The sequence below is a fragment of the Peromyscus californicus genome, unplaced genomic scaffold (assembly GCF_007827085.1).
Source record: "Peromyscus californicus insignis strain IS unplaced genomic scaffold, ASM782708v3 Scaffold_20__1_contigs__length_68692818, whole genome shotgun sequence".
NCBI classification, from domain to species: Eukaryota; Metazoa; Chordata; class Mammalia; order Rodentia; family Cricetidae; genus Peromyscus; species Peromyscus californicus.
In genome coordinates this window covers 14,510,770-14,529,190 of record NW_026294503.1, presented here as the reverse complement: position 1 = coordinate 14,529,190, position 18,421 = coordinate 14,510,770, and the positions used below count along the sequence as shown (strand labels likewise).

Here is an 18,421-nt window from a genome sequence, read left to right as displayed (position 1 = left end):
ATTTTTAAAAATTAAAGGAAATAATGAATTTCACATTCAAAACAATCAAATTTGTTAGGCAATAATATTTAATAATAATGTTTTTAATTTTTAAAAATTACATCATAATTTCTTAGTCTTCCTAGTCCCATAAGTTTTATAGATTTCATATTTTATTAGGAAATGTAATATACTTTAAAGTCTTTAAACATTTTTATAATAACTATGACAGTTCTTTTATGTGTCTCCTCTTTCATTCTACCAATGTATTACAAAGTACTATGCATTCAGCCATTTCAGCTAATTTGTTAACAGCAGACCATCTTTTGATAGAAGAATATTAAAACCACAATTCTGTGCTTACATGATGTATTTTTCCTTTCTATCAAGACATTGCAGTTTTTTATTTCAAATTTTATCCAAGTATGTAAAATTACCTCTCTTAAGTAATACTAAAGCTCAAAGATGTAAAAGTGACAGTGTCTACATGTATCTCCATGTACATATTACTTTAATCATTCAGTATGATATATTTCATTCAATCTTTTGTAAATGTCTACTGAACTACATTGTCTCAATTTTTGTAGGGTCATTCTCATATCACATGTATGCCTGGACCAGTAAGAAGATGGAATTACCCAATCCCCATTTGTTTAGGTAAGTGAAAAGACTGTAAAATTTATGTTTCCTCAAATTTAAGAGATTCAATTTATAACTCATGTTCTAACTTATTTGTCTTTTTCTGTCTTTTATGGAAATGTCATTTTGATATATGCTGTTTTCTTTTTTAATTTTAAAATTTTACAACCTTTAGCCTTTAATGCACATCAGTGGGTGAGAAAATGAAGACAATAATAGAATAAATTTGCTTTTATTCCTTTGTCATTTTCTTAATATGACATAAAAATAATAAATACTTCAGAATAATAACTGAATATCCTATTGCTAACTATCAAGCAAAGGCAAAAAATAACCCAAACCAACCAGAACTGTATAGCAAAAATACTTTAAATAAAATAAAAAACAAAGTTCAGTGTACATGCTGAAATTTTATGAAACCACATGGAATACTTATCAGACTTTGATATGCAACAGTAGTGTATTCAAAGGTCAGCTCAGTGCAAAATAGCCTTGTAATGTCTTATTCTTTGAGTTTCTGTTTGTCCCTCTGTAGAAGGAGACAGCAATGTTTGCCTCACAGGTTTGTTTTGAGGATATGGGGTAGAATGTGTTTCAAGTCTTTAGCTGGGAACATGGGTCACATTGTGGACTTAATGGTAGCTAGTGTAGCGGAATACAAGTTAAGAGTTTCCAAGTAGTGTGTGTGCTGCTTCAAAAATCTAATAAGCATGTATCATATAGAGCTATATATAAAAAATGTAAAACAATTCACAGTGTTATGCTGTCTTCATCATATACATGTAGAAGTACTTGAGCTATAAAAAACATGAATTAAAAAGTTTATTTGTGAGTGGTATATTTTGAGGGAAGTTTTTTTTTAATTTTTGTTTTTACTTTTTTTTTTTATTCTACATAGTAAGCTTGGGTTAAAAATGGCAAAAAAAAATTGGAAAAACAAACAAACAAACAAAAAAACCACCAGTGGCCAGAATTAGAAAGACAACGAACAATGTTTTGTTAATTTTCTTGTTATTCTGCTAAAATATTCTGCCAAAAGTAATTTAAGGGAGAGAAGGCTTATTTAGCTCACAATTTGAGAACACACAGTCTACCATGGTGAGAAACTCAAGATAGGAGCATGAGACATCTGGTTATCTTCCAACACAGTCCAGAAGCAGAGATTATCAGTTACCTTTTCTCCCAAGGTGTTAAAAATTGATTTGATTTAATGACCATTGAACTGACAGTTTAAAGAAAAGAAAATCAGCCAGGTGGTGGTGGCGCATGCCTTTAATCCCAGGACTCTGGAGGCAGAGGCAGGCGGATCTCTGTGAGTTCAAGGCCACCCTGGTCTACAGAGTGAGATCTAGGACAGGCACCAAAACTACACAGAGAAACCCTGTCTCAAAAGACAAAAAAAAAAAAAAAAAAAAAAAAAAAAAAAAAATAGAAAGTCATTTTTGAACTTAATGGTAATACACTTTTGAAAGAAGCATTTATAAGCATGCTGACTCTGCACACATGTAGATGTGTAAAGAAAGAGAAAGAGAGAATATATATGTTAGAGTACACGTGTCAGACTAGTTACCGAACATCACATATAGATAAAACATCTTATGGATCAGGGGTTATGAAATACAAACCAAAGTTTGAATATGTACCTGTTGCCAATCTTAAAAGGAAATTATAAGTAAGTATTTAAGTAACAGCCATTAAATTTGACTTCTTTTACGACAATTAACAGTCTTCTATTTATATGTCTGATAAGAAGATATGTTAATCTATGCATTTACTTGAAAGAATGGCTTCTACAATGAAAATATTCATTAATATAATATACATTAAATAATTATATCCACCCTGTATACAAAGTTAAATTAGCAACTTCCCATTTTACATTGTTCCCTTAGATTATGAACAGTAACACCCTTCCGTAGGGATTCCAACATAGGCTTATTTATTGTGTCTAACTAAATTTTCAAATATATGTGTCTTTCTTTGTTTATATTTCTTTGTTTGTTTGTCTTGGTTCTCTTAAGATAAAATGAAGCTAATAGCTTTCTTCAAGCTCTTTATTGGGCTTTCTTACAAACAGGAAAAGGAAGGCTGTGAAAATGTCTTCCTCTTTAATACGGCACTGACAGCTCAAACAGTTGTCTTTCTTTTAGTCTAAATTACTTCGTCTTTGGAATGATGCAAAACAGCAGTAGATGTACTTAAGAAAGAAAAAATAAGCTGCCTGCTTACTTTGCACTGTGGAAAGGAACGTGTCCTTTTTGCTTAAGTGTATCATTGCATGAGAACTGTTACTTGCTGAACAATAATTGACTTAAGCTGCACGTTTTTTTTTTTGTAATTATGCCTTTTGTGCTGTTTTAGAAAAGTGAATTACCAATTAACTGGCATTTGCTAAAAGAATGGGGACTATATTTCATTTTATCAAATGGTATATTACCTTACATGATTTTTGAAGTCTTAAAAGGATTCCAATAGCTTTTTAAGAAATATATCCCATACTTCTGCTTTACATGAGAATTCTGTTGTTTTGCAGCTCAGTGTGGTGGTGCAATGTCAGATTTCAGTGGCGTGATCCTCAGCCCTGGTTTTCCTGGAAACTATCCGAGCAGCTTAGATTGCACATGGACAATAAAGCTGCCCATCGGCTTTGGTATATATAAGTATATGAAAGAAGTTTCAATATTTATTAATGCAGAAGAAGTACATATGTCCAATAAGAGCATGGAAAATATTCATATGTTGAAGTTTCATTCATGAGTATATTAAATTATGTTTATTGAGGAATATAATTTTAGTAATTTTTGCTTCATCAAAACATATTTTACTTGGATTGTTAGAAAAATTAAAAATACATGGGTGTTTTTATTTTGTCTCTTATTTTTTAAGTGATATATATAGATAGATATAGATATCTATCTATCTATATATATATATATGAAGCATAATGTTTCACATTATGAACACAACGTGGAATGGGTAAATTAATCAAATTGTTGTGTGTTATGCCATTATTTATGTTTTTTTTTTTGTTTTGTTTTTTTTTTTTTGGTTTTTCGAGACAGGGTTTCTCTGTGTAGCTTTGCGCCTTTCCTGGTACTCGCTTTGGAGACCAGGCTGGCCTCGAACTCACAGAGATCCGCCTGGCTCTGCCTCCCGAGTGCTGGGATTAAAGGCGTGCGCCACCACCGCCCGGCGATGCCATTATTTATGAAACTTTGTTTATTTGTCTTTTTGAGAGCAAGAACAATTGAAATTTTGTTTTCTCAGCACTTTTAAGAGCATAATATCATATTATGACCTCCAGTCACCACGTGGAAAAGTGTACTTCTCCAATTTCCTTTTGTCTGATGTACTTTAACTATAGCGTATCCCAGTCTCCCCTCTTCCCCTGGCTTTTAGGGAGCACACTCTACTTTCTGCTGATGTAAATTCACTTATCCAGGATTCTCAGCTTCAGTGAGGTCATGTGACCTGTGTCTTCAGCCAGGCTGATTCCACTGAATATAATGGGCTCCAAGATCCTTTGTGATCTGTGTTCCCAAAACTAACAAGGATTCCTTTCTCTCTCACAACAGCATTTCTTTGTGTGAGTACACACCACATTCTCTTTAGCCACCCATCATCCCCTAAATATTAGATTGACTCCACTTCTGAATAAGGCTCCAGTCACTGTGAAAGTACAGACAACTGTTTGACATGTAGATGTTATTTCATTCGGATTGTTTCCAGAGTGAGGATGGCTGTATAAATATGTGGAGTGTGCTTGTGCAAATAATCAGAGGTAGAAACATGCATTGAGGGTAAATCCCACACAAAGTTCATGTGACATTATTTTTTGTAACTATTTTCTTATTGTCATAAGCAAGTAGTACATAGACAAGCTTTTTTTTCCCCCCCTGGAAATTATTGAATTCATCCCATTATCTTTGTAAGCAAGCCAGAATGTACATCTACAACGTGGAATTACATATCTAACATTTAATTTAATGTTTATTAAGTCTGAGAAGCCTAGGATGAGCATGTACTCCCTGCAGAACTTTAGCTAAGACTTTTGGGTTTACAGCAAACTCAGAGTTCAGATCTGTTGCTCAGTTTTGTGGCAGTCTCCTACTGTAGCCTCGGCTGGTGCTGTACTCACTATACAGCCTAAGGAGCTGGTCCTCCTGTCCTGCTGCCTTCACTTCCCAAGTGTTACAAGCACGTGTCACCATGTGCAGATCATGTGAACAGCCTTCTGAAATAAATGGAAAGATCCAAGTACTCAGCTGCAAATTGGCGTGTCTGTTGCTGTGCATACACGCGTGCAACAATTCCAAGCAGCAATGTGACTGCTCTTCCTTCTTTAGGTGTGCATCTCCAGTTTGTAAACTTCTCTACGGAAACCATACATGATTACCTGGAAGTGCGGAGTGGATCCTCAGAAACGAGCACTGTGATTGGCCGACTCAGTGGTCCTCAAATCCCATCTGCCCTGTTTAGCACAACCCATGAAACCAGCTTGTATTTTCACAGTGACTATTCACAGAACAAACAGGGATTTCATATTGTGTACCAAGGTAAGATGATGGATAAAACATGAAAGGTGGTTCAGTGGTAGCAGTGTGGGCGAGCATATGCAAGGCCCTGGATATCATCTCAGGAGGTACTTAACTTAATAAAAGCATGTTGTAGTTGTCTTAGGGGTTGAAGGAAGCTAAACTAAGCAAGCTTCAATTAGGAAGAGTAAAAAAAAAATCATGTACTCTCCTCATGCAATTTTGTTTCTTTGAACTCAGAAAATACTAGGAAAAATGTTTTAATTTGTCTAAATCATAATTAAATTAAGCATGACAAAATAATTAAAAAGTGAAAGCTTGACATCAAGGATAAATTTTTACTTTCACCTTATGTTATACATAAACTGTTTTGTTTTGTTATATGGCTATCAGAATATAAAGCAAGCACACTGATGGCCATATTACAAAGGCTTTAGGCTGAAGTTGAGCGGGATTAAAATCCTCAGTCTCGCTGTTCGAGCTAGTGCCGCGTAGGTCTTCTCCGTTATTTCTTCAGTTGTTATGGGTAGAATATCCCAGAAACTCCAGTTGAATTTTATGTCATAAAATGATTGTAAAGTATATACCCTGTCATGGGCCACAAGAATATGAAATAGGAAGTACAGCTTTATATAATAAGCTACACCTTGACCGACCAAGGTGTCCTTCAAGAGGGAAGCCATTTATCCGTGGATATTTGGTGTTATTAAGCTTAATATTCAGCTGTTTCTTGCTATGAATTTTTTTTTTTTTGCTCATAATTCTCCTAGAACGGGATGTGTGAGCCTCCTACTAGTATTTGGATAAGTTCACAAAGGCAGGGCCTTCTGCCTCCAAGCTCCCTGCTCCCTTTTTAGCATTTGAATTGGGTATCTGCCTTTGCAAACATCCCCACTGCCCCAGAGCAACTTCTTAGAACAAAGGGTTTTCCTTCTCACCAGGTGCTTCAAGCTGTGATGCAGATTGACTTGCTGTCAGTACTCCTACCCTGCCCTGTCAGAAAACCAGCGGCAGAGAGAAATAGAGGGAGTTTTATTTTCAGTGACTTATAGATTTCTTTACCCTATCACCTGTGAGTTTGTAGTTTGAGCACATTTATGATAGACTCGCAATGTCTTCACCTAACCACATATGAGGATATATTTCTAGCACATACATTCCTTTTCTGATTTATTCTATCTCAACCTTTACTCACTCCTCCTTTGGGTTGCAAATGAAGTTAACCAGGAAGTTTCTGGTGGGGACCTTGTAATTCTTGTGTTGTATTGTAAACACAGGGGTTGTTGCTGTTTTGGGGTAGATATAGACTGTTCCCTGAGAGGACTAGAGAGAATTATGATGGCAGGCAAATAAACAAGTTGGATGAAAGAGCTCCATGTGTCTGGATTTATTTCCCCGCCATTGGTAGTGTCTCTCCTGGGCCCCTTGGAAGGAAATTAAGAGGCTGGACCTCAAATTTTCCATTAATACCCTTGCGTATGTCATGAATGATTACTCAAGACACTTACCTATTATTATATATTACTTCTGATGTTATATATCTAAGCCTTATTAGATTGAGATTAAAACTTAAAATGATTATTTACACAAAATAGTTGTAATAACGGAGATGGATAGAAATGTAAAAATTATGTTATGTCTCTCTCTGCCTAATTATTAAGGACTATCATGAATGTATATTTTTGGGGTTGCCTTTTCAGTATAGGGATCTTGGAATTTCTTATTGATTTACCTTAGATGCCTATACCAGTAACAACATTTCACCATCTCCATGAAAAATAGAAATATCTTAAATTTTTTAAAACAGAGAATTTAATTTTTTTCTCTGTGCTACTACACAACTCAGAACTGTGTGTGTGGTAAAGTCTAGATGGGTAGTTGAATATTTATGTATATGAGTATTTTGTTTGCATGTATGTATGTGTACCATTTGAGTGCCCAGTACAGACATAGCTACACTAGCATGTTTGATTCTGTGGAATTTATGCTACTGATGGATGTGAGTCACTGTGTTGGAAACTTAATGATAAAGCTTTGGATAGTTTTAGGATTTCATGCAGTTAAAAAATACAAAATGTATTAATACTGCTGACAAAGCACCCAGGGCATGAAAGGAAATGGGGGAGTCTCTGCCATCAATGACAGACAAAAGGGCAATATTATCTTATACAAAATGAAAAGAGTAAGAGCAAATGTATTTCAGTATTAAACAACTCACAATAATCAAAATATAAGAGTTCAGCAGAGATACTTCAGGTTGTTCATTTAGAGAAACGATTTTAAAATTCAAAAGACTAAGAATTAGGCTTACATGTATGTAGTTATTCTATTCTATGTACAAGTGGCATAACCACGAAGCAATTATATTCTATTTAGGGAATCATAATATGTTTGATTAAAATTGTGGCTGTAAGAAGAGTTTGCATCTCTATTCATGTTCATAATTTAGATAAATTGCACCAGCGGGTAAGGCAGTGATGCATTTTTATGAATTATCATTTTAAATACGAAAATTATAGATGTGAGAGGAAATACTCATTACACTGTCTCTGACAGTCTTTACCATAGCCCTAATTAGTATTTATATAATAGCTAACCATGAGCAGGATCCTATCGATTACTAAGTTATAAATAGTACCCATTTGTGGTCTTTGAAATTCAGGAAAGAAAAACGCCCTTCTTTTTCATTTTTATTTTCTAGCCTATCAGTTGCAAAGCTGTCCTGATCCTCGCCCATTTCGAAATGGGTTTGTAATCGGCAATGATTTTACTGTGGGCCAAACCATTTCATTTGAATGTTTCCCAGGATACACATTAATTGGCAACTCAGCTCTCACATGTCTTCACGGAGTTAGTCGGAATTGGAACCATCCACTTCCAAGGTGTGAAGGTAGGCTTTTAAACTGAAATTATCTTTTAGATGATGTTATTTCTTAGTAGTTCTTGTGGGGACGTTCTTACTTGTTTTACTCTCCGAAGCATGACATCATTATTTTGTTTTTAGTTGAGGAATTTATAATAACAGAAAAAGTGGACAACAAAAATCCCACATTGGCTATATAGTATATTAATAATAGCAGTATTAATATTCCAGTGAGAGTAGATTATTAACATTTTAGACACTTCAGAACTTCTTTTATGTACATGGAAGGGGAAGGGATCCATGTTTTTGACATCACTATGGTAAACAGAATCAAGATACAGCTTTTTATTTTGAATTCCTATTCCATAAAAATAATGTTGAAAATAAAATATGCAATATGTATAGCCTTATATGTAGACATAATATGAGAGAAAAGTTGTGTTTGCATTTATGTACAGTATTTTAAATGATTAATGAACCTTGCAATCATAAAGGACAACAGATATGTCACAGACCTCATGTAGAAAAATTTAAAAAAGGATATTTATTTTGTACATTCTCACCAACTAAGATGAAACAGATGTACTATAATTGCTGAAGAACTATGATAGCTATGTTATTTATCTAGTGCAAGTTTGTTATTAAAAAATGTTTATGGATCCTTTTCCATAGCTCTTTGCGGTGGGAATATAACTGCAATGAATGGTACCATTTATTCTCCTGGTTATCCTGATGAGTATCCAAACTTTCAAGACTGTTTTTGGCTTGTAAGAGTCCCCCCTGGGAATGGAATCTACATCAATTTTACTGTTCTTCAAACAGAACCCATCTATGACTTCATTACTGTATGGTAAGTCAGTACTGTTCCTTTTGCTTGATTAAATTATGAATGCAATTAGGTCAAGATGAAAATATATCACAATTTTTTAAATTACAAACTACCATCTGACATTTGAACTGGCATGATAAGTGAGGGAGGCAGTATAGATTTTTGCAGAATGAGACAAACATGATAAACAGACTTGAGAATATTATCTGAGAAAGAAGCAGAAGCTTCATGAGTGAAAAAAAAATTAAAGTAATTATTAGAAAATATTTAAGGCAAGCAATTGTTTAAGGAAGTCTTCTACTCATAAAATCTGGTGAAATATAAGATCCTCTATTCAGGTCATAATTGTGTTATGTGGTTATTAAATTCTTGTCATCATAATTTATTATACAGTAAAAATAATTACACTATTATTGTATCAATTGAAGCAACTTTATTACAAGTATAAAGAAAATCTTTGAATTAATCACAGATGGAAACATTGTGTGAGTTGTAGGAGCACTAATTGTAACAGTCTATGACTCTCAAGATTGCTGTCAAATAAAGTAACAGGAGAAGATACCACAAGCTTTAAGAAATTCTGAGTGCCGGTTAAAAACTTATTGATTACTGTTAATATGGGCACATTTCTTTTAGATAAAACCACCATAACTCATTTATATGTTTCATATTTTAGCATGTTATTAATTGTGTAGGCTCATGACATACCAATATCCTTTTTTATTCAAAGATTGTTTTGCTTTGCACTTAATGTAATATGTGATTATATTCAATGCCTTCATTAAAATTTATTCAAAACTCTATAAAACATCAGTATCATTCTCTCCTTCCAAACCCATGTCTAATAGGGATGGACCTGACCAAAACTCACCCCAGATTGGTCAGTTCAGTGGCAATACTGCATTGGAATCAGTATACAGCACTTCAAATCAAATTCTAATCAAATTCCACAGTGACTTCACAACAAGTGGCTTTTTTGTGCTCAGTTATCACGGTTGGTATTATCTAAGTGTTTCTATTTCATTTGGTACCACTTAAATTGTCCTGAAAAATTGAATGTAATATATATTTATCCAGTGATTGAAAATGTATTAAAATCTGACACTTTGATCATCAGTGTAACTTATGCATTTCAAATACATTTACTTGCAAACCATGACCTCTTCTAAGTACTTAGGGACATTAATGTGTGAGCAAATGGATATAGGAAATAAATCAGTCAGTAATTACCCAGCGGAAAATAATCATTTTGCATGGAAACCAATAAAAGAGAACCAGCTGTTCATATTTTACTGCATGTAATTTGGAGACAGCAATAGATTCACTATACGAAAAATGTTTAATCTATTCAACCTGCTGTGAATTTTTCTAAAATTAGCATCTAATAACTTTCTGCTCTGGATCACATTACTCATTCATTTACACTCTTGTTTCAAAACTGTATCTGTGTGAGAATCTTACACTTTTAGATTATGAATCCAGATCATTAAGTTTATAGCTTTTATCCCTGTGAAATTACTTGTGGAGTCTCAATTTTATTTGGTTATATGGAATTGTTCTGAGTACCCTCTTCAGAGCATTCACTCTTTGAGAAGATACTACATTTCTCACAGAAATCTCCCTTTATATTTGTATGCTTCAAATTATTTGTATTTATTGTAAATAACAAATGTTTATTTATAATAATTGCATTTTTTATGTGCTATGCCCATGGCCTTACAAAAACATATCCTGCTTTACATAACATTGTCATAATAATCTAAACATTTCATAGGATCTATAATCTACTAAATTAAATGTGTAAAAGTTTTATGAAAACTGGACAATGGACAACACTTTGTATATTAGTATACAACTTAATGTGTCATAGTTTAATGCAAAGAAATGAAATATTTGATGCTTATGGTTTGCACTATGGAAAAATCCAAATATATAAACTATGATTGCATTTAAGACACTTAAATTACACTGAATAGAGAAACTGGGGACTACATGATACTGGAGCTGTTTAATTGAACATTTATATTCCACTTGGATGATATCTAGCTAGTTTCCCCATAGTGACCCTGAATATCAGGGCTGCATGTTCATTGTAGCTTAGCTACTTAGAAAGTGGGATGTTCTTCAGGGACATTTTTAGGCTGCTCATTTGTTTGCTTTAATGAAGCCACCATTGATGCTGGGGAGCATATAGACACAACGTGTAGCTCAAACAATACATGCTTTCTCCACTAGATAATCATAACTTAGGAACCACTGAGGATGAAAATGAAACAATAAATTGGTTGCTGAATTATTATTACTCTTTTGGTAAATTACTACCAACATATTTATCATTTTACAGTTATTAGTGAATAAGAAAGGAGTCTTCCTTAATAGACTTTCACTGTGCATAAGATAACCCTGCGGCCAGTCCAAAATTCTTATAAAATTGAAGACACCTTCAAGGGGAAAATGTCATCAGAGGAGTAGATGTCAGGCATGCAAGTACTTGGGAAGCACGTGGATGCCAAATGTGTGTGTGTGTGAGAGTGTGTGTGTGTGTGTGTGTGTGTGTGTGTGTGTGTGTGTGTGTGAATGAACATAGAATACCAACGTGGATTTACTTAGACATGTACATGAATGTGTACACATATATCTTTGTAAAGTATTTGTTTTGCTTGAGTTTTCAGCTAGAGTGTGAGACAGGTATATATAATAGAAATATAATTACTTATGAAGGAAGATAATGAAATATGCGCTTAGTGATTTATTCTCCAGTTGACATTGGGTAAGGTAGTCTTTTTTTTTTTTTCATTTATCTTTATTAAGAAATTTTTTACTCACCCTACATACCACCCACAGATTCCCATCGCCTCCCTCTTCCCATCGGGTAAGGTAGTCTTTGGCCTCACTCTGCAGCTTTGCAGGATTGCTGAAAAGATTAAAGGAGAAACTGACTGTGTAGAACTTTCTACCATCATTGGCATATATTAGGTATGACATTGCTGGTTAAAAATGCTCCCTCTTGGTAGCTTTGTATAGCTCAACTCAAGAAATTCTATCAGTTTTGCTTTGATCAGTATCGTATTGAAAGGATACCACGAGATTAATGGACCATATATAGTGAAGACTGAATCTTACTCCCCTGTCCCCATTTGACTCTAAGAAGTGTTTCCACACTCCTTCTCAAGCTTCCATCATGAAATCACATCTGCACCTCCATTCCAAACATTCTGGATTACTTATTTATCTTCTTAGAAACACACACCTCACTGGGCGGTGGTGGCACACGCCTTTAGTCCCAGCATTCAGGAGGTAGAGGCAGGCAGATCTTTGTGAGTTCTAGGCCAGCCTGGTCTACAGAGCGAGTTCCAGGAAAGGCGCAAAGCTACACAGAGAAACCCTGTCTCGAAAAACCAAAAAAAAAAAAAAGAAAAAAAAACCCAGCATACCCCTTCATTCTTAGATTTATGAATTTATAAATTAATAACAGGCACTTTTGATGGTATACTTCACATTATATATACATATATATGTATATATGAAAATTATGTGTATAAATAGTGAATATTTCTAGCTCATTTTTAGAATGAGATCTTATAGTCATTGAATGTTACTCACTTGATGATTTTATTTTTGTGTATTTATTTTCCATTTATTATTTATTTATTCTTTTGTTTGTGTGTGTGAATGTGTGTGTGTGTGTGTGTGTGTGTGTGTGTGTGTGTGTGTGTGTGCGTGCGTGCATGTGCATGAGTTGTGCCTCTGTGCATGGTGATCAGCGGATCCTTTGTGGGAGTTGGTTCTCTCCCTTGAGTCTGTAAGATTGTGACAGACTCAAGTCATCAAGATCGATGTTAGGTGCTTTAAACCCATAAGCTATCAAAATGATCACATCTTGTACTTTTATTACTAAATTAAAAGATAGGTAGTTATTTAGTTTTTATTCTAAACTAATTAAATAGGGGTTGGAAAGGTGTCTCAGTAGTTAAAAGTACATATTGTTCTTTCCCAGTACCCACATGACAGCTTACAACCATCCACAACTCCAGTTTCAGGGGATCCAACACCCTGTTCTGACGTGGACAGGTACCAGGCACATACACAGTGCACAGACATTCAGACAGAATCTTATAAATATAAAATAAACTAATAATTCTAAAAGAATAAACAAAATATAAACCTAGAATTAAAGCAGGTTACTCTAATTTACTTTTCTTTAAATTCTGTTTATTGTAAAGATCCATATGCTTTCACTTTCATATAAAACAGTTTTCTCGGGTATTATGTCTTTACTTTATTAATTTGACAGTTCAAGATTTTTATGTGTTTGTTTTAAAAAATATATTTTAAACTATCTTTTTTTTTAAGATTATTTGTTTATTTTATTAGTGCCCCGTAAGAGTGTTGGATCCCCTGGAACCAGAGTGTTACAGACAGTTGTGAGTTGCCATATGGGTGCTGGGAATTGAACCCACATCCTCTGGAAGAGCAGCCAGTGCTCTTAACCGCTGAGCCATGTCTCCAGTCCTCTTGTGTTTTCTTAAGGTCATATTGATCAATTAGGACTTACTTATTAATATGTTTTAGTATTCTTAAAAGGAAACATTCCCCCCTCTTTATTCTGCTTGTTATGAGATCTAGCCAGCCCTATGTCTTCTATAAACCATTATCATCCTAAAGTTTGTCAGACTACATTTATAATAAGCTTTAAAAAATGAACGATATATGTAATGAAAAGAATACAAAATGCAGGCTGGGTGTAAGTGGCACATGCCTTTAATCCCAGCTCTTGAGAGACAGAGGCAGGAAGATCTCCATGAGTTTGAGGTCAGTCTAGTCTACAGAGCAAGTTCCAGGACAGTCAGGGCTACACAGAGAAACTCTGTCTTGAAAAACCAATCAACCAACCAATCAAACAAGCAAACAAACACATAAAAAACAAAACAAGCAAACAAAAAATAAACAAGCAAGTAAATAAATAATAAAGAAAATAAGTTAGAAAAAAAATAGGTGGGGTGATCGCACAGGGCTTTAATCCCAGCACTTGAGATGCAGAGGCAGGTGGATCTCTGAGTTCTAAGTTTGAAACCAGTCTGGTCTACAGAGAAAATTCCAGGACAGCCAGGGCTACACAGAGAAACTCTGTTTGGAAACAAACAAACAAACAAACAAACAAGCAAGCAAACAAACAAACAAACAAAAAACCCACAAAAACCAAACAAATAATACAGAATGCTTTTCACCTGACATATTTCATTTCCACTTGAGGAAATACTTTTGTTTTGTCTCTCCACTGCTGTACCCACAATACCCTGCGATGATAAGAGCTTCCCTTGATGTCTACTACAAGGTCAATATGGAGTTGGCTTATGACAAGTATTAAAAACATTTGTTATGCAATGACCTCTTGAGTGTAAACTATCTAAAACCCATTTTAAATGGCAGCTTTTGCGGACAATGACTTTGCATGCTCATTACAGTAATATTAACAGCCACCATTCACTGAAAACATCATATGCTTGTGCCATAGTAGTTGCTTTCTGTGTGTTATTTATTTCTGGTTTACATTGGCACATTGTTAACCTTTATTTAATAATTTTAAAGCTTAATGAAAAATTAAAGAATATGGAGTAAAGCGTAAACTCAATAAGCATGCTAGTATTGATAGACTAGATATAGAACATCGGTAGAAATAGGTCACTGTGTCTCCCAAGAATGATTTCTTTTCTAAAAACCTAAAAACAACACTAAAGTAACTAAAATTTATTGAGGAAGTCCTCTTCATTTTTAAAAACATACCCTTCTCAATTAACTTGACCTCCAAGTGTCTCAATGCTTCTGTCATTATGACCTGCATGCTGTGAACAGTGGATCGATGGTTGTGTGAATGACAGCTTGCTGCGTTTGTTTGGTATGGTGTACACAGTGTGTTCTGGCCAGTGTTGTATTTAAAAAGACTGTGAAATCTGACTTATGCTGAAGGAATCTGGAAAGCACAGAACTGCCCTCGATGATTTAAACATAGCCATTGGTTTTAGGCTGTTTCAGTCATTGTTCCGGGCATCTTTATTTTCCAATACCGGTGTATAAAGGAATCTCAGGTTTCCATAGAGACCATCTTACTGAGCATACAGTGGATTCCCCCTTATTGGTGGTTAGAATTCCACTGTCTCATTGACAGTAGAGTAGCTTATTATATTTAGTAAATAATAAAAGAAAAGTTTCAAAAATTCATCCATAAAACCCAAATAAATGAAAATATATTTTATAATTCCTGAATTTTATAACATTATTTAGCATTATTAATCTATTTCTGTACTTAATACATGAATTGAATTTTATCACAGACACATGCATAAAAAAGTAGTACTTAGAGGGTACAGGGCCCAGTAACAACTGTTATCTAAATGACCCCTAGGGATAAAGGAAGACTACTGTAATGCCAGCTTGTAATTCTCATGTTATGTCATTTTTACATCATTAGAAGTTCATATGGTAAAACATGAGTTGATTCTATAGTGATATTGGTTTTAATGAGGTCTGGAACATCTTTTTAACGGAAAATGGATTTTTTTCATCAATACATCCCAAATAAAGTTTCTCCTTCCTCTATACCCATTAGTTCTTGCCCATCTCCCCTTTCATCCTGGTCCATCTCTGTCTCTCATTGGAAAACAAACAGTCTTCTAAGGGATAATAATAAAATAAAATATAATATAATATAATATAATATAATATAATATAATATAATATAATGATAAAACAAACACAATATATCTGAATAGGACAAAACAGACAGAAGAAAAAGAGGCCCACCCTAGAAGGCACAAAAACGTTTGATATAGATGCAGAGACCCATTGGTTCACACTCTCTGGAATACCATAACAACACAAAACCAGAAGCTATAATATACACAAAGGACCTAAAGGGCACAAGAGAAAGAAATAATTGTATATATATACATATACGTGTGTGTGTGTGTGTGTGTGTGTGTGTGTGTGTGTGTGTGTGTGTGTGTGTGTGTGTTTAAAAGAAAAAAGTGTGACAGGACATTGTGAGACAAAGAACCTCCAAAGATGCCATTGTTCCATAATTTTATGTTGTTCAAGGACTGGTGAGCATGTGGCCTACCCTTAAGAGTCGTTTGTTTCTGCAGGGAGACTTTTTGAGAAAGCTAACTTCTCATTTACAAGTGGTTATCATTAGACATAGCTTCTGCATCAGGGCTGGAAGCATATGTACAATTTCCTTTTCAGCTCCAGGACCCCACCTGGTGCAGACCCTCTATTCCATGTGCATGCTGCCTCAGTTTCTGTAAGTTTATAAATACCCCAATCATCCTTATTTAGAGGGACTTGTTTTCTTGGTTCCTTTCATCTCCTCTGGCTCTTACACTTTTTCCTACTCCTCTTCCACAGAGTTCCCTGAGCCTTAAGGGAGTGGGTAGTATTGATGGAGACAACCCATCCATCCCATTTAGGGTTAAGTGTTCCAATGTCTCTCACACACTGCATATTGTCTGGTTGTGGTTTTCTTTATTTGTAGGAGGAAGTTTCCTTGATGATGGCTGAGCAAGATACTGATCTATGTGTATAGCAGAGTATCATGGGGAGTCATTTTAGTGCTATAGTACTTTAGTAGAGCAATAGTTCGTTTTAACCTAGCCTCTGAGCTATCTAGTTTCAGGTGCTTGGTCATCCAAGAAGCACCTGGTCTTGGGTCCATCTCATGGAGTGACCTTAAGACAAACCAGGCATTGGTTGGCCACTCCCTCAAGCTTTATGACACCATTGAAATTGCATTTCTTGCAGGCAAGACACCATTGTAGATTGGAATGTTTATTTTTCTCCTTTAGTAGTATGGAGATTACCTGCAGGAACCAAGAACACTAGTCCATAAGGGTGAAGGCTCTAGGTAGGCACTGGCTCTATTTCTCTATGTTGAATAAGTTGTGCAAGTGTTATCTTTAGTGGTCTGCAGGTTCCCAAGGAATGCTCTTTGGGAATAATATCTGTTTGGCCATCTTTTAAGGACGTAGTTTCTACACAGTTGATTCTGTATTTGGAAAAAGCATTAGTTATACAAAGATTTATCCTAAAAGGTGCTTCTGCAGATATAAAGACACATTTATATAAAATATTTTAGGATGATTTTAACTGCATGATCTCTTTGCCTTATACAAAGTAGAGTCATAACCTATGCATACATTTCAGTTGAAAGAGGGAGAGAGAGAGAGACAGACAGATAGAGACAGAGACACAGGCAGATTCAGAGACAGACAGACAAAGACAGACAAAGAGACGGAGAGAGGAGAGAATAGTACTCATAAAAGGTTTCATATTTAGATGTTCAATGTGTGCAGAGAATGTGGATACTAAAATGGGTTGTGTGTATATGTGTGTGTATGTATGTATGTATATGTGTAAACTAAGTGGTAAAACAATATATAACTGCATAGATACAATCTGTATAAGCAAAATATAATTCTATTTACTATTATTTAGATAAGTAAAAATGAACCCAGTGATTAAATAAATAGATGTCTCATCAAAAGCATATGCTATATTTTGATATTTTGTGTTGATATATTTATTACAATTTCTGCTATTTTTTGTCTTACTGTCTCCTTTAGTCAGAGATCATCATCAGCACAGCTTTTATTAAACAAAATTGAGTTTATTGACTTGTTATAATTAGCGAGACAATGCACCATTGGTGGACACTATTGCATCTCAAAATCCACTGTGGCTAGATGGGTAACATGTTTTAAACTGTGTTGAGATGGTTTGGTGGAAAGATTGAAGAAGCATAGTTGTTTTCTGGACTAAGTGCTGTCCAAACATTAGAATGATTTTATGATCTTTGGTTTTCCTTGATGGAAGAAATGGTCTATGTGTATGTTATTGGTATGAGTATAATATTCACTCATATTAACTGATGTAGAACAACCTTGCACAAGTGGTATGGCCTAAATAGTATTCTTATTTCGCAGTTTTTATTACAGCAAGGTGTTGTTCACATCTTGCTCCAATAAGGTCAAATAATTGCCTTGTCTGCTGTTCATTCTTAGTGAAACTGTTTATAATCACCAGGCGACAGCTCACATCAGAAATAAGTCAGCTCCAAACAGCACATATCCACTTTTTTATTTTAGTTCTGAATATTCACAGTGGATTAAAGTGATAGCTAATGATAGGTATAGTATGTTACTGTAAAAGTCCCACAGGATATGGCGATGAATGAGTAGGAGCAGAAACAGAGGCCTGCAAAGAAACACTATCGCTGCTAATGCCCTCTGTTATCTGCTAATGGGCAAGGAATTCAACCATAAAAAAGAACGCCCTTTGTTTCAGACTTTAATGGACTCAGTGCTGTGTCACGATACATTCAATTACCCATGTGCATAGGAAGATGTCTATTCTTGCAACAGACACAGGAATTTTCCTGTGATGATTCTGAGAGCTCCTGATACCTTTGTTTCCAGTGCTTTCTGTGACTCCTTATTCTGGAAAGTAATTAAAGGTGTTTCCTGTTAATCTTCCTCAGGACACAGATTCTCCTCTTCTTCTTAAGCCAAGGATTAGTATTTG

At 34.8% G+C, this 18,421-nt stretch overlaps 1 protein-coding gene across 7 annotated transcripts in view; it reads left to right on the top strand.

The window, feature by feature from the left end:
* The window catches only part of Csmd3 (CUB and Sushi multiple domains 3), a 1,145,339-nt gene that overhangs the window by 1,030,874 nt on the left and 96,044 nt on the right, over window positions 1-18,421 (top strand). For all 7 annotated transcript variants that reach the window (XM_052747788.1, XM_052747786.1, XM_052747792.1 and 4 more), the window contains 6 exons: window positions 567-636; window positions 3,152-3,268; window positions 4,965-5,174; window positions 7,855-8,043; window positions 8,689-8,866; window positions 9,694-9,839. In XM_052747788.1, coding sequence (XP_052603748.1) covers window positions 567-636; window positions 3,152-3,268; window positions 4,965-5,174; window positions 7,855-8,043; window positions 8,689-8,866; window positions 9,694-9,839 — 910 coding nt within the window. The remainder of the gene's footprint in view (window positions 1-566; window positions 637-3,151; window positions 3,269-4,964; window positions 5,175-7,854; window positions 8,044-8,688; window positions 8,867-9,693; window positions 9,840-18,421) is intronic.